General features: G+C 43.2%; 2 protein-coding genes across 2 annotated transcripts; one reads left to right on the forward strand and one right to left on the reverse strand.

Annotated features, from left to right (window-relative positions):
• Positions 1 to 8,070: 8,070 nt before the first annotated feature.
• Positions 8,071 to 9,362, reverse strand: LOC6608983. The gene is made up of 3 exons (XM_002033661.2): positions 8,677 to 9,362; positions 8,417 to 8,613; positions 8,071 to 8,234 (listed from the first exon to the last, which is right to left on the reverse strand). Exons 1-3 carry the CDS (start codon positions 9,360 to 9,362, stop codon positions 8,140 to 8,142), a joined length of 978 nt encoding a protein of 325 aa, XP_002033697.1. The 3' UTR covers positions 8,071 to 8,139.
• Positions 9,363 to 10,546: 1,184 nt separating this feature from the next.
• LOC6608984 lies at positions 10,547 to 12,489 on the forward strand. The gene is made up of 4 exons (XM_002033662.2): positions 10,547 to 10,871; positions 11,154 to 11,772; positions 12,039 to 12,232; positions 12,305 to 12,489. The coding sequence occupies exons 1-4, from the start codon at positions 10,616 to 10,618 to the stop codon at positions 12,409 to 12,411; spliced, it is 1,176 nt and encodes a 391-aa protein (XP_002033698.1). The 5' UTR covers positions 10,547 to 10,615; the 3' UTR covers positions 12,412 to 12,489.
• The last annotated feature ends 3,701 nt before the right edge of the window (positions 12,490 to 16,190 follow it).

The raw sequence follows: 16,190 nt of genomic DNA on the forward strand, positions 1-16,190 counted from the left end.
CTGCTGGAATCCATTCCGCAGGACACTCGAGCAGATCCTGTCGCATAAAAGCGGGCTCTAATTGAAAGGGAATTTCCAGCAAATGTGTCCTAATTAATGGTGCAACATTTGTTGCTAAAACTTTCGACTTTTGTTCCCGGAAACCAAGTAATTAGAGGACCGACTGCTGGCGGTAAGGACACTGAACCACCCAATAAACAAGCTAATGAACATCAAATGGAACTTGCAACGCGAAAAACCCGAGTCCAACAAAGGCGACAATTTGGCAGCGGTCATTTGGCCACAATTCACTTCCCCTTTTTACATCTTTAATTAAGTTATGCGCACTTTTTAATTGCTCATTTCATTCGGATGCGTGCCAGAATTGTGAGGGCGTACGGAATGGCGTGTGGGTGCAACCTCAGTTCCACCTCTTTTCTAATGCAATTCTCGTGTTGCATGTTGCATAAAAAATCAGCCAACGCATAGCCAAGTGAGATGTGTTTATTTATGCCATTTGACGAGCGTCTTGCATTTGGAACCTTGCCACATGTGCGTCGTGCCATAAATATTACGCATACGCAGCATTGGCGGCACGTTGGCCACAACCGCTAACCTGGTTTACCCAGACAAAGCCAGCACCCAATTTATCATTAGAATTTCAATAGGGCATGCAATCTTGGGCATTAAATTCACAACTACGAAATTGACAGAGTTCAATGGCATCTGTCTTGAAGGAATTTTACAATCTTCTTTTGGAATTTTCCCTAATATAAGTATTTTCGAACTAATCTAGAGCTCTTCCTATTAAAATAAATCAATAGAAACTCATATCGTTGGACTTCATAACTATCTTATCACTGTTTTACGTGAAGAATGATACTCATGTTTTTCACTGGCTTTCGTAAATCAAATTCGGAAGATCTGGTGGGTATTTATTTTAATTAAAATATAGTAGCCAAAGATTTCGTCGAAAATTTTAATCGAATAGATAGGAAAAGGGACAAAATAGCTGAATTGTAAACCATGCTAACTATTTTTATTTATTCTTATTTGATAACCATACGCAGAGATATAAGTTGAATGCCTCGAAATATTGAATGAAAATATATTAAGCAGATAAGTAAATATGCAAATATTTTTTAAAATGCTCCAATCTTTTATAATATACTATTTTATTACTATCAGCGAAAGATTTGTTGCTCCACATTAATGTACTTTTACATCAAAAGAAGTGTAAAGTAGGAAAACCTTATAGTGCAAACCATTTTAAAAGTCATATTTCAATCTTCTAAGGACCATTCTATCCTGCGTAAAAGTATTCACATATCCGTTGCCGTTACAACCATTTGTTAACTTGTAACTCAACCGTGCTTCAAACAAATTTGCAACTTCTCAACCGGCGAAAAGTTTTGAGTGCCGCCCCCGAATTCCCACGTAAATTGGCGCAGTTTGTCAATGTGTCGACGCGACACGCTCCGCAAAATTGTTTTAATTGCAATTACCGAAGTCACACTATTTCTGGAGGAGTGCCCAGAGGCTTCTGCCCGAAATGAAAATTTAATGACAATTTGATTTGCAGCTGTCAACACTTTTGGCCAAGATGCCAAGTGTCGAGCCGACAGGCGACTTCCGCTGCGATAAACGGGCGTGTCATGTGTCAATGGCGCCGATGTCTTAACAAAAATAAACCCATAATGTTTGTGGGCCACACAAATGTGTCTACTTGCCACAGCTTAATGTTTCAGCTAATGACAACCAGTGTCGAACAAGGGCCAACAGCTTGAGCATGAGCCTTGCAGTTTGCGGCTGATTTATGGTCTGCAATCAGCGGTGGAGGGAAACTGCTCGGCGTTATCTAAAGAGCATATCGATGTTCGCCGCACAGCGCGATGCTGCAAATCATATTCAAAAGCGGGCCGAATCGGAAGTGCTGGCCACCAACAGGTGTTCCTGGCCATGTTTCGTGGATGCGGCTGCTGCTAATTTATGGCCAACAGCGGGGCTCTTTTCTCGGCTGCCAAGCCCACGCTGCAATTGATTAATGTCAGCGCAAATTATGCTGAGCACTCCTCGTGCCCCTTGACTTGGTTTTATTTCTTATCTCTGTTTCTACTTTTTATCAAAGGCGGCGGGGCAGCACACGTGCTGGCCACCTTGGCGTGGATGCGGATGTGTGTGATGCTTCATTAGCGCCAACCGGCGACACAAAGAAGCTTCCGCCAGCTGGTTGTGGCTCTGTGGTGACGTGAACTGTCACCGGCAGATGGAGCCAAGGGATCCAAGGGAGCTGGGGAGCCCAGGGACGCCACGAGGCCAGGAAACATCCAAAAGGCCAGCAGGTGGGCCAAAACTCGAGGCCTGTCAACGGCAGAAAGAGGGACAGAGCGGCCAGCTGTGAGAAACTATTTTCCCCACTCGAACTGACGACTGGCTAAAGCCGCTGGAAAAGCTGCTCCAATAATTCCTCCAGCTAACGATCTTTGTTACGAAGCCCACGACTAAATGACGAGCGCAAGAATGCAAGTCGAGCCTAAGCTCTATGCACTGGAAACAAATAAGTGTATTCATCTTTAAAGATTCAACTAAAGATTAAAACTAATATATTGCCAACTTAAATTTCGAATAGGAATATATATGATAAGATACTTTACTAACTTCAGGATCGTGTATAATAGCGATTATATAAACTTAAGAGATATAGTATCTTATGGATACACAACTTTTTCGTAACAATTTAAAAAGGGATAATCTTTCTTACATTGAGTTCAGAGCATTTATGATATTTTATTATATAAATATAATATTTATCAGTGTGTGGTGGATAAAATCACGATTCCTTCTGCAACGGGGCAAGCAGGCAGGCCCAGCAATGGACCCGGAATGGTCATGACACCGAAGCACCGAGCTTCTGAGCACTGTGTGGCTATCTGGCATCAGCAGATGCTGCTGCTGCGATGCTGGCCACTTTGAGACTTTGAGATGTTTGGCCAGCAGACAAATAAGTTGATGTTGATTGTTTTTGCCTGACGGCGGCACGTAAACGATACTGACAGTCGGTCGGTTGCTCGTCGGTCGGGATCCATCTGGCCGGGCGAAACTTAATTTCTACATTTGCCGGCAGATAAAGCGCAGAGTGGGTAAACTGGTAGCCCAGCCGCACAGTGGGGCAAATCGTTTAGTTAGCCGGCCGAGGCGCAGAGCACGCATCCCCTCCATTAGACGCTTTTAGAGATTGTTAAATTCCAATTAACAACTTTTTCTGCCAGTTCGTCTGGCCAGGCTGATTGTGGAGGCTGCAATCGCTGCGAGCAGCCTTTTAAGGCTGGAGTTCCAGCTCCAGGTTCACTGCGACCAAGAACAAGTTGCGTTGGCCACGTTAATTGAACCCGCACACACAGTAGGCCATGTAAGCGGTGTACTCTGTTTGTCTTTGGCCAACATTTCCTGAGTGTGTGAGTCACGTTGGCTCCTGCCTTGTGATATTGTAATGCTTTATGGAGTCCCATAACCATTTATTTTAATACTCCTGCATTTGCCTGCGATGCGGCCAATGCGCGTACTGTTTTGGCCTTAACAATGACGTTGGCCGTGCGATCTCATCGTCGTTTGATCATCGTGCCCACTTCGAAACTCGCCGCACGCGGGGCAATGAAAATTAATTGAAAAATTGATTGAAATTGTGCACTGAGCGGTTCAATCAGCGCTAGCATTTTGTTATTGTTTAGACCTGTCCGTCTCCCCTTTTTCCTTTTCGTTTTTTTTTTCGGTTTTAGTGATGAGGAAAACTCGTGCCCATTGAACCCAAAAATAGCTTAAATTCGCAATTAATTTGGAAAATTCCTAATACAATAAACACCGTTGATGCCCAAATCCGTAACCGCTTTGCAACCATGTTGTTGAAATTGTTGCAAGGGAAATTAATTTGGCAACCGGCGAAATAGGATGTATCAATCAATGGACCAAAGCCACCGATGATGGCAAATTGATAACAAATAGGGCAATCGATATTGGCCCACATTCGACGGAGATGAGTGCTTGTCAAAAACTGTTTGATTTCGATTGTGTTTACATGAGCTCGTACATCCGACAAATCACTCATAAGCATTATTTTATAAACAGAATACAACATACAGGCAAGTGGCAACGATTTCCAAATACATTCATTAATGGTTAAATAAATAATTTGAATTTAATGACTGTGTTTATTAGGCATAAGAATGTTAATGCTCGATACGAATAAACGTAAGCTATATTTAGCAAGCCATATTTCTTGGATATTGATTTTCATGCATAGATTTTGATATTTTCAAGATTGTTTTGATCAAAATTCGAAGTAGTTTTTAATGTGGAATGGAGATGTATTTTGATTTTTACTGCACTTAATGAGCTTTTAATTGCCTGCACTTTTTTTTATCTGTATCTTGCGGAGGACTTTCTGTACAAATGCGTTGTTTATTGCACTTTAATAACATACTTGGCAAGCATTTAGAGTCATAACTCGCTGCCTTATCTGTTTTCAGTTGCAGCCCAAGCGATTTCAGTAGTTACTCTAGTAAAAAGAAGATACTTCCTGCATTTCTAGCTCGAGAGCAGTGATTTATATTTCTCGAGAGTCATCCATTTGCTGGAAGCCCCCAGAAGTAAATATGCACTCGTATATTATCTCTGACAATATTTACTCATTAGCCGCTGCATTTGGCTCACGTGGACATAAACAAAGCTGCGGGAAAGGAAAGCAAAATATAGTATATATATTTCGCAATATGCATTTTGTGGTCCAAAATATTCCCGGCTAAGAGATAGCGCTACGCTAGATTATTTATTGTTTAAAGTAAAAGCTAATGCAAACCCACGCCACGATGGTAGTCTTTATATACATTGTAAGCCCATGTATCTTGGGCCCAGTATCTGTATCTATGACATCTACAGTGCAGTCCCGGCGCCACGTAAACGGCTAATGGCAAATGGCTAACAGCTAACAGCAAATAGCAAATAGCGAATTTAGCCGGTGGCAAATTGTTTGCTTTTGGCCGCCAGGCTCAACTTGTTACAGTGACAAATGACGGCAGATATATCATGATCATCGCACAATAATGATAGTGTCGCGTCGTGCTGTGAAATCATCGCCGACTTGCAGATTGTCGATTCCAGATTGCAGATTGCCTGCCGTCTGTGCGCTTAACAATTAAAGACATTTCGGCCAGATCGCAAGATTTATGGCCTTACAACGTGCGTCATCATGAAGCTGGAAATCAAAAAATCAAACGAACCGAGAGAAATGCTGCTCCATTGATTTATGCAGCTGCTACCCAGGACTCGAAAGCCAAACAAAAGTCGATTCACACGCCGAATGGAAATGAATGGGCTCCAAAAACTAAATCCTTTGAGCGTTTTTTCACCCAATCAAGCATTTGCATAATGGCCCTGGCTTGGCAGCATATCTCAAATATTTCATTTATTCTCTGGGCCAACTTCTAAGGACTTCACATATACAAAGGAGTCAGAAACGCATGTTCCGATTTCACTTTGACAGCTATTCTTCACTCTTTATCAGAGTTAACAAGGGTAAGTTCATGAAAAGTCTTAAAAATATGTATGTAAAATAAACTTTTTTTATGTAGATTTAAACAGAAAGTAAATTCAAGGGCTTTAAAAATTTCATAAGGCCTTCTTGCTCCAAAATATTTTCTCGCTTCTAAAAGGCTGTTAAAATATAAATTTGTTGGAAATTCTAAAACATTTTTCTCCAAAAGAGTTCCAAAAGTTATTTGTTTTGTGAAAACATATTTACTGTATTTAAATTGACTTGCCATGCCAAGGACGCAACTAAAGAAATTTGCATATCCTTGATAATAACATAATGCAATGGACCGATAGTTGCATGAAAAATGTGAATAAGATGTGAATAACCCGATAAAGTCCCCTGAAAATGTAAGCCGGAACGCACAGGCCTCATAATTTCCGGTTGCCAGCAGCGGCATGTGTGCGTTTTGAAATATTTCTCCCATTGTGAGTGGAATCTGGGGATCCGTGGGCTTACCGTGATGGGAGGAGGCTGGCACAAGGAATTCCTCCTAGGCAGCCTGCCGCATATCCTGCGGCGATGCAGTGACTCTTCCTGACTTCCTTCTGGCCTGCCTCGTGGCAAAGGACCTGTTCCCAAGCTGCAACCAAGCGGCGCTCGTTGACGTTGTCAGCAGTTAATTGAATTAGTTGTTAATTTATGGCTATGTTTTCACTGGGAATTTCGTGAATGTGCGCTGCCTGCCGAGAATGTCGAGGGAAATGAAGAGTGGAGCTATGCCAAGGACTCCTCTGCAGACTCTTTTGTCACACCGTCGGCGGCGTTGGAGTCGGCGACGGAGACGAAGACGGAGACTGGGACTGGGACTGGGACTTGACTTGATTAAACGCCTGCCACTTTAATTGGCATTTAAGCGACGCACTCGCAATCGGCCACTCACACCACACCGTGCCACACGACGCCACACGTTGCACGCAAAAAGCGATGACAATGGCTTGGAGAAAATAATAATAAAGGAACAAGTAGAGCACACACACTTTTCAATGGCCGGGACTAAAACTTTTTATTGTACACCCATTTGGGTTTAATGAGCGATTCGCGCACACCGTTCAAAAATGGCTTTGGATATGCTTGCGGAACCGGCTCGGATGCGCGAGGAGCGTTCCGAATACGCGGCAGTTGGACGGCAACTGAAGTCAAATCCGCATGCCACACGGCGAGCAGCCGGCGTGTCTGCTACTGCGCAACATGTTGCTGCAGCTAGCAGTAAACATTGCGAGTCTTATCACTGCACTGTGGGGCAAGTTTGCAAAAAATGCACAGTAAATCTCTAATCAGGCCTGAAGGGTGGGTGTGAAAAATATAGTTGCCTGAAAGGGAAATGATTCATTTGTAAACTTTAACATAATCAGCTATGTTTTATATGAAGTTACATTTAACCAAAAGTATTCTAACCATAAATGTTTCAATGATAAAAATTCGCTTAACCTTAAATGTTTGCAAAAATAAAATATCTTCGTTTTTACATGTTCTACCCTTATATTTTAGGGTTTTTACATAATAGAAAGAAACCCCCTAAAGCAAAATACTAACATATTATTTTTTATAACGTTTAATTTATCAAAATTAAAATGGTTTCTGACCCACAGTGCGCTGGCCTCTAAGAATGAGTTTTCCGAGCTTTAGCAGAGCTTTCCGCTGCGACGAACGGCAGCAGATTGGGCACAGGGCTGTTTATGTTGCTGGCAACTTGTTGCGCTGCCTTTGAAGAGACTGATAAGAAATAATGCTTCAAGACGACACAATTAAAATTTAGATTATTGGACTATGCTGCCATTGATAAACATGACTGGCGCCGCTAAAAAACCAAAGTTTAATAATCGCGATTCGTAACTTTAATAGCATCGAAATTCTAATTTTAATTCATACTATCGACGTAAATATTTTTGAAAAGGGGGAACAGCCCCAAAACAATACTTTCAAAACACTTGTTGATAGTCTGACAGTATTTACGTTTTCGGAAGCAGCTTAAATAAAGCTACAAAGATGGGTACTGTCGTGTCTAAGGATATTATTAAAGCTCTCAACCAATGAAGCTTTTGAATTTCCTACTAGCGCACAGGATAAAATTCGCGTAGCTTTTAAATTAATACGAATTCCATTTCAGTACATGGCTTATGCAGAATTTCCTTATATGTACTTTAGAACACCTTTTACCTACGTCGATATTATCACAAATTACTCGCAGGCGTTTAGATAGTATTTTGCCAAGATTGGAATCTGATAAATTTGAAAACCACTTGATAGATTGTCTCACATTATTTGAACACCTAGATAGTCTGGCTTCTTGAGATAATATATCGCTTGTCTGGTAATTGTCATAGACAAATGTTGATACCGCGGCTGTTCTGATAAGTCGGCAATTATCTGTAATTGATAGAGCAAGCGCTGGGAATAGAAAACGAAAGCCACCAAATTCCCAAGCGATTGTACCTGCCAAGTTAGTTCCCCGAGCGGATCTCTTTGATTGCTCAACGCTAATGCTAGAGTAAACACTCGGCAAATCTTTCTTTTAAACGTCTTTTATTGGCAAATTCTTTGTTTAGCTTACAATATCAAAGAACCTCGACCGCTTAGGACACAACATAGGTGAAAGCAAAGCCAGCCTCATTCTGTCTGTAGATGTCGTCGCTGTTGAACAGAACCATCAAAGGACCGGGATTGTTGCCTAAAAAGTGGGTAATAATAATATTAATTTAAATATCAAATATTATATACGAACAACAAATTTAACTATAATTATATTTCATAAATAGTCTTGGTTTTAATAGATAAAAGGTGATTTAACCAAAAGTTTGCTCACTAGTGTAACCTGAGCTTTTGCCCCATAAAAAGCTCTATGATACTTACTCGATATGACCACATCCTTCTGGATGGAGCCACAGAAGTAGGTGGCGTGCTTGTGGCTATCCTCTAAGGTTGCCTGTGGCACCATCAGGAAATCGGCATCCAGGTCGTTGGTACTATCGCTGCTGTAGCAGTTCTCATCGGTCATCAAGGTGGAAGCGGAAATCACATCTCCCACGTTGAAGTCATAGGCGCGAATGCTTTTGAAGAATTGTGCAAGTGAAGTTAATATTAAAACAAGAAGTAGATATTTAATTACTCACGTTAGAGTCTTAGTATCGGTTTGGCGACGGAAGCAGATTGCGTAGTTCATGCGAGATGGATAGATGCCATTGCCATCATTGTAGTTGAAGGACTTCACAGCTCCCTTGGGATGGGGGAAGTACTGCCGACAGCCGGGCGGGGCAACAAAGAAGCCATCCTTGATGGTGCTGGCACGACTCTCAATGGTGACGTCGTCCTCCAGGTCCAACGAGCGAACAGAGGCTCCGGCCGGGCACTCCAGCTGCGTGACGGTCATGTCCCAGTAGGCGGTGGGCAGACCACTGCCTCCAGCACGATCGGCCAAGCTGATGACCAGATCCACCAAAGACTCACCATCGGTGGCGTTGAAGGGCACATAGATGTGCTGCCACACCTCGGTGCCGCACAGTTTCAGTCCATCGACCTCGAAGTAATCACGGGTGCACTCGGCATAGGTCAGGCCGGAACCATCGGATTCCAGCGTGGGTTGAGCCAAGGTCATGGCCCAATCGATTCTCAGCTGGCAAACGTACTTGCTGGTCGGCTTGATATGGTACTCGCACACCCGCGGAGGATTCGTCGGGTTCACCAGGTTGATATTCTTCGAGGAGGTTGTGCCTCCACAGGTGGGCGTGGCCACCGAAGCGGCTTGAGTGGCCGCAACGACCGCCAGGAGGAGCAGGGCGCTTGCAATGCAGTTCTTCATCGTTCTGAGTCGTCGCAGCGGTCAGTGGATGGGTTTTTATGGCCCGCCGGCAATCTCACCTGTCACCCCTATCGCACCCAATTGTCCAGGTTCCAGTGTCAACAATCATGATCGATTGGTTTTATCGCTCCGCTGGCCCAAGGGGGCACCTGCAGTCTGACGGCGAAATCACAAACAATTGGAGTCCCTCTATTATTGGTTAGCCACGCAAAAGGTATTTTTAATAGCCCTATCAGTGGGGAAAATTCATGGCAATCTATTTAGGCTATTTAGATCTTAAGAGCTTTCTTATACTCTTACAAAGAAGTACTATGACTTTGTCCAGAAACTTGCAATGGTGTGACATTTCCATTTTCAGCTATCAACCTATCGATTCTAAGAGTTTTCAACTTAGATTATTATTGTTTCCTCTTTGGTGTTTATGACGAAGGTGTTTCCCCGTTGCCCTCATTAATTATATTTGTTCTAACTATATCAGCATTCAAAGTTTCTGCAAGCAAAACAACAAAATCTAATTTATTTAAAATTAAACCCCCGCGAATAGCGATAAGGTTTTATAAACATCAACTTGACCGCGCTTTTATCAGATAAATGTTTAAGTATATGAGTGACAATCAGTTGATTGACATATATACATTTTAAACAACTTTCGACTATGAATAGAACTCTGCTGGAACTGCATTTATCGAAGCTGAGGCCCAATTTTAGTTGTGCAATTTGGCTCTAATTGGGGTCTTGTCAACTCAATCACACACTACAATACTTGTTACCTCTTTTCACTTTTTGACATCATCGTCATCATCATCATTATCATCATCGTTACTATCGATTGTCATCTTCGTTTATAGCGATGATAATGAGATAGCCAGCCAGCCAGCCCTCTCAGTTCCCAAAACAGTGTGCAAACATAACCCAGTTTTGACAGATCTAAGATCAAAGTAATGGACACTCGTTGAGGTTCAATGACTCGATCGATCGGCGACTTCGGCCAGCAAGCCAGCAAGTTAATAGGCGCAACTAGCCTGGCTTGAATATTCATGCCGGTAGGTGACGAACCGAGCTTCTTACCAAATATTGACACGCCGTTGCTTCTAACACGAAAATCTCATCACCGCATCGCTGCCAGCGCCGCTGTATCTTCTTCGGATTCTTCGGCCCCAAGAAGCGCTATATAAGCGCTGCGACCCCCAAAAGATCCACACAGTCGATGTGAAAGTGCGTGGGTGAAAAGAACCTGAGTGAAACCGAGGATTATGATTGGATACACGCTGCTGCTTCCGCTGGGATTATTGGCCATTGCGCAGGCGCAAACGCTGAATGACACCAGTGGTTCTCTGGCCGTCGCCCAGGAGCCTGGCATGTGGCGCCAGGCCAGGCGAAGGAGTGTCCTGGCGGACAGCTGCGTCACGAACAGCGGCACCACCGGCACCTGCCTCACTCGCTTCAAGTGCATGCGGCAATCGGGCACAGTGAATGGATATTGCGGCACGTACGGCGTTTGCTGTGAAAGTGAGTTGAAGAAAGTGATACGGAAAATGTGTGATCGGAATAAGTGGGTCAATAAATATATTGGCCATGATCGTGAATTCACGAGAACATTATGTAATTGCTCTCTCTCGAATGTTTAAACTTGTTAAAGGCGCTGTTTGCATTTTCAACATTAAAGTGATATTCACTGAATTGTATAGATATTTAAATCAACTTCGTATGGAAATATTATATATATTATATTATTATATTATATATTATTATTTCTCCCATGTTAAACTAATAGTTCCTGTTTTTCTGTAGCCAATCTACAAGTGGGCAGTTCTACGCGACAGAAGCGAACGATTATCAAGAATCCTGGCGTTTTATCCAGCGATTTGAATACCTATACCATCGAAGCCTTTAGCAGCAATGTGCAGCAGTTGCGAATCGATTTCGAGCAGTTCGTGATGCAGCAGCCCACGGATGTGGATGGAGTCCTTGAGTGCCAGGACTACTTTGAGGCGGGTGGCTTCAAGTTGTGCGGAGTAAACGATGGCCAGCACCTGTACCTGCCCTTCAATGCGGCTGCGGGAGTCGATCAGGTGACCCTAACATTTGTAGTGACCTCCAGAGGAACTGCACCCGTTTGGAGGTTGATCGTAACACAGCTGGAAGGTCCACCAGCGAATAGCCGACGGCGTTCGAGCACTTCTACCGGCCTGGGAACCTCCACCAATTCTCTGCAGGATCTGAGGGACATCTTTGCCTCGCACCACGCTGACTATGAGCTACTTGCTCCGCCCGGCTGCCAGCAGTACTACACCGATCTGTCGGGCACCATTCGCAGCTTCAACTTCCAGACTTCGGTGACCAGCAACTATATGCCCGACTTGAGCTACAATATCTGCATCAAATCAGCTACTACCGCCAGCATGATTGAGTGAGTTACTTACTTATACTACTAAGTACTTTTCGAAATCTTTATATACTCATCTGGATGATTGCTAGATTGCTAGATAACCACTGATAATAATTAAACGGGATAGATGTAATAGTACTCACTTTAGAATAGAGTACTAATAAGTGTCTATGGGTTAGATTTTGTTCACAGATTAATTTATTAAGTGATTAAATATTTAATAATTTTGGAACCACTTACTGAAACTAACTATAAAGGCAATATACTCCTCCTTAATTTCTTAATAGATACTCCTTCAGTAAGTTTTCAATGTCGGTGCAGTCGGACTCCAGCGAGGGCTACGACGAGTTCTGCCACGCCACTGTCCACACGACCGGCAGACAGGAGGACTACTTGATGATACCGCAGAGCATTCTGGCCAAGAACATGGCCTACCAGCCCACCTACTACTGCGGCACCAACGACAACCTGCTGGTTTATGGTGAGTGTTTGGTTTTGCGGATGTGGAATGTCCGTTGGAACAGCGCCTGATATGTGGCTTCCCTATTTTCAGCCTCGCCGCCCTACATGATGCACTTTTCCAGCGATGACCTCACCTTGAATCGGGATGTGGAGACGGGCTTTAGTATGACTTACCGCCAGAGGAATTCGCTACTTTAAGAACTCATTTGTTTTCACCTAGAATTGGATAGTTTCTTGCCTCAACCATTAAATAAACTCGAATGTCTTTAAGAGAAACACACACGACTTTAAGCTTAATTTTGGCATTCATTTAATGAGCTTGTCAAATCGAGGGGATTATGACAAAATATCGGGATGGGGGAACTGGATCACACACACACACACAAGCGCACTCGCAAAAAGTTGGACAAACGCATTAAGGAGCTTGTGCGGTCAGCGACACGATTATCCTTTTAGTTGCGTAATTAGTGTGATTAAAGTCAAGAGCTTCGATATGCCCGATGGGGAGCCAATACCCCTGTATGTGTTGATGCTAAAATGCCACCGTAGAACAAAGGCAAACAAATAGAAATGTATAAAACGCGCCATTGGCAGCTTTGAGTGCTGGGAATCGAACCGCGTCGTATACCCACAGACCCCCATCCCCTTCTGATTCCCATTCCCACTCCCAATACCATTCCCCGGAAGCCTTTCACTCTGACAAGGTGCTAGATTTGGAAGCCCGCTAATTGACGGGCAGCGCATTCTTCCAGCGATCATGGCTCATTTAGCAGCGCCGGCTCCGAGAATCACTCTCACCCAGCTAGCCAGCCAGTTAGCCACCCATTCCACGGCACTCCACTCTCAACTGGTGTAAATTGTAAAATAAGCCAATCAGGCAGGCACATGCCCAGTCCCAGTCCCAATCCCAACGGTCAATATGGTTGATTGGTTCCGGGGGAGTCTCTTTATGGCTGGATTACCGTGTTCGCACCTGCCGTGGACAGCAGCTCTATTAGACAGCCAGGCGGGGATCGGCGAAGGGAGCTTCCTAAGCCCACCGTGACCCATCATTAATGGTTGCCAAACCAAAAGGCGGTAGTAGTAAATAAATAAATACTAAGCACAAACAACTTGGACTAGGCAGTGTTTCGGTACTTTGGTAATGAGTAAGCCACTTGTAAAATGGTTGCCAAAATCTAATGACCAATTTTTGGCACCACTTTGGCTAATGTTTCATTACATTACTTAAAGTTCTGTGTAGTTGAGCTTACTTTCTTGACTTTCCACGACAAAAACGGAAATTAAATTGTCATTATAGGAATTTTCCCACAATTCTTTAATTTCTATATTATTCTATACAACTTTGGAAGAACTCTTGGATGTCGAGGAAAATACTTCCCTGTACTATTTAGGGCATCTGGTAGTCGCAAGCTTCATTTAATTTGTATCTCTATCTACTTTTATTGCGTTCGTTGTAGGTGGCAAACAACAAGCCATAAAGCAAAGTTCCTTGCAATGGCTTGCAGCGGCTTTCCCAGGTACAAACTGCTAAATGTTGCTCATAAATTAACGCCAAACTAAACTGCTGGTAGATGGCGGTCTGTGGGTGGCGGTGGGTGGTGGTTAAAAAAAAAGGATGCCCAGGACCTCCTGAGGTGGCTAAGGCTAAATGCTGTGAGTGGCAAAAGATCGACGACAACCAGCAACTGGCAACGCGTCGCAGCTGCAGTGAAAATAACGAAAATGCATTTTAAAACCCCCGAAAGCAAACGAGGCGGCGGACAGAGCGAGGAAAAGCCAGGGAAAACAAGGAAAACTCACGGGGCGTGCAGAAGGAAAGGGCCAGCGTTTCACTGGACTGGTCAGTCGCTCGCTCTCGCTCACTCCTCCTCGCTTGGCACTCCTTCTCGCTTGCCCAGCATGCCAGTGTGTTTAAGTAATGATTTTGCAAAATATGCGCAAAAGTGCCAACACCAACACCCGGCAATATGGTGCCCTAAATGGAGTGTAACCGGAAGTGCGAATAGCGCGCAGCTGGGGCGACCAGTTGACCAAGATAAGATGCCGCTTCAGTTCTGGCTTAAAGCCCTTTTAAAGCCACCTCGCATTGATGGCTAATAAGCAAAGAGGGAAAGCTTTGGACAACCGAATGCAAGCCAATTTGTCATGGTCAGCAGGGGTGTGAAAATGCATGCCAAAGTGGCTTACACGGGCTGCAGTTTTTGGCTCGCAACAGCGCAAATGGAAATTGTAAGCGGCCATGTCAGGTGCACTGAAAAAATAACATTCTTTTTAGCATGTTTACAAATGTGTAAACTTAAAATAAATATTCTGCAATAAAATATTCCGAACATGAAATTTGCTTTCGGAAGACCTAAATTTCGTTCATTTTACATATTTGTAGCATACTTTTAGACACCTAATTCTTAATTGTATATTCTAAATATCTTTGTATAACTTCAATGGAATTTTTTAAATTTTCGCTTTGCCATTCTGTGTGTGATGTTCATTAGACATGTTTTTTTTTACTTTCTGAAATAACCTTAAGATTTGATGACCCATTTTGATGGAATTTTTGACGTGTGTTCTCTTTCCCGCCCTTCTGTTGTCCTATCAACACATTGTCGCCAACATGCAGGCTCGTGAAATGAAACGAAAATATTGAAGCTGTCCTTTGTGGCGGGCGGTGCTTTATCGAGCGCCGCCCACCGAAATGTCCTGTTCTCATAACATTTCTAAAGACAAAAACTGCAAATTCGAGATACAATTGCAATGCGGTGCATGTGAAAGAGAAGCATGTACGGTCAGAGGGAGATGGGGAATGCATGGTGCGACTTGGGGGGTTCAGGGTGGGGAACCACTCACGTGCGATCTGTGTGCGAATTTTTGTTGATTTTCATGGCATATTTTACACTGGCTGTAAATACACAGGCACACGTGTGTGTGTGTGAGTGTGTGCGGGTGTGCAGCAAGAAATAAAATTGAAATGAAATATGCAAACATGAAAAATATGCGCCAGCCCGAAAATATGCTACGAAAAAATTGCCAGTTCACAGAGAGGCACACACGCACACACATACGCAGATCCAGATCCAGAAGCACACCCACACTAGTACACTCGCTCATGCACCCACACTGTTGCACTGGCCACTCGGCTGCGATTTATTGCATTATCAATAAAGTGAATAAATTTTGAGGTTATTGTGGCGTGATAACGGCAATTTTTGTACTTGCTCTTGTTTCTCCAGCATTCCAACGTTCGTCTGTGTTTGTGTGTGTACGTGCTTGTGTGCGTGGGCTGATTGTATCTGTATGTGTACGCCGGAGCGTGGGGCGTGGCGTGCTGGAATTAATACTGTGTAAATGGCGCTGTTAATTAAAAAATCACACCCATGCGTATCGCCGTTGCCAACAATTAACTGATTAAATGCTTAAGCCGCTTGGCTTAAAGACTTCCCATTCAAATTGCACGGCTATTGAAGGGATTTCGCCAAAGGTTTTCGAATGCAAAACAGTTTACTTGAATGGACAATGGAAGTGTTAAAGGAGTACTTTTTGGAGGATTTCCCTATAAACGATTGTGGCGAAAAGTTATATTTACCTCAACAATATATTTTATATACAAATATGTATAAGAAGGCTAAAATTACAGATTACTATTAAAAGCGCTATAGAATTATTATTATTTTGGATGAAGTAGATTGCCAGTCATACCCAGTGACTAACTTAAGAAGATTTTAGGTCAGCAGTCAAGTAGGAGTTGGTTTCAATGAAAAAACCTTCATAAGCACGAAGAAATTGCGAAAAAGGAATACAAGCTCGCTGTCAAAAAGAAAACTTGTCTTATACACCTTGTGTTTTTAGATCATAGAAATGCATTAAATTCCGATTGAACCACTCACAGCGAAAATTTCTCCACCGAATTGGCAACTTGTTCATTAATTAGCAACCAATAACCTGCTAATTTCACACCATAAACAGAATGATCAAAGAGC

This window comes from Drosophila sechellia, chromosome 2R (genome assembly GCF_004382195.2).
Source record: "Drosophila sechellia strain sech25 chromosome 2R, ASM438219v1, whole genome shotgun sequence".
Lineage (NCBI taxonomy): Eukaryota > Metazoa > Arthropoda > Insecta > Diptera > Drosophilidae > Drosophila > Drosophila sechellia.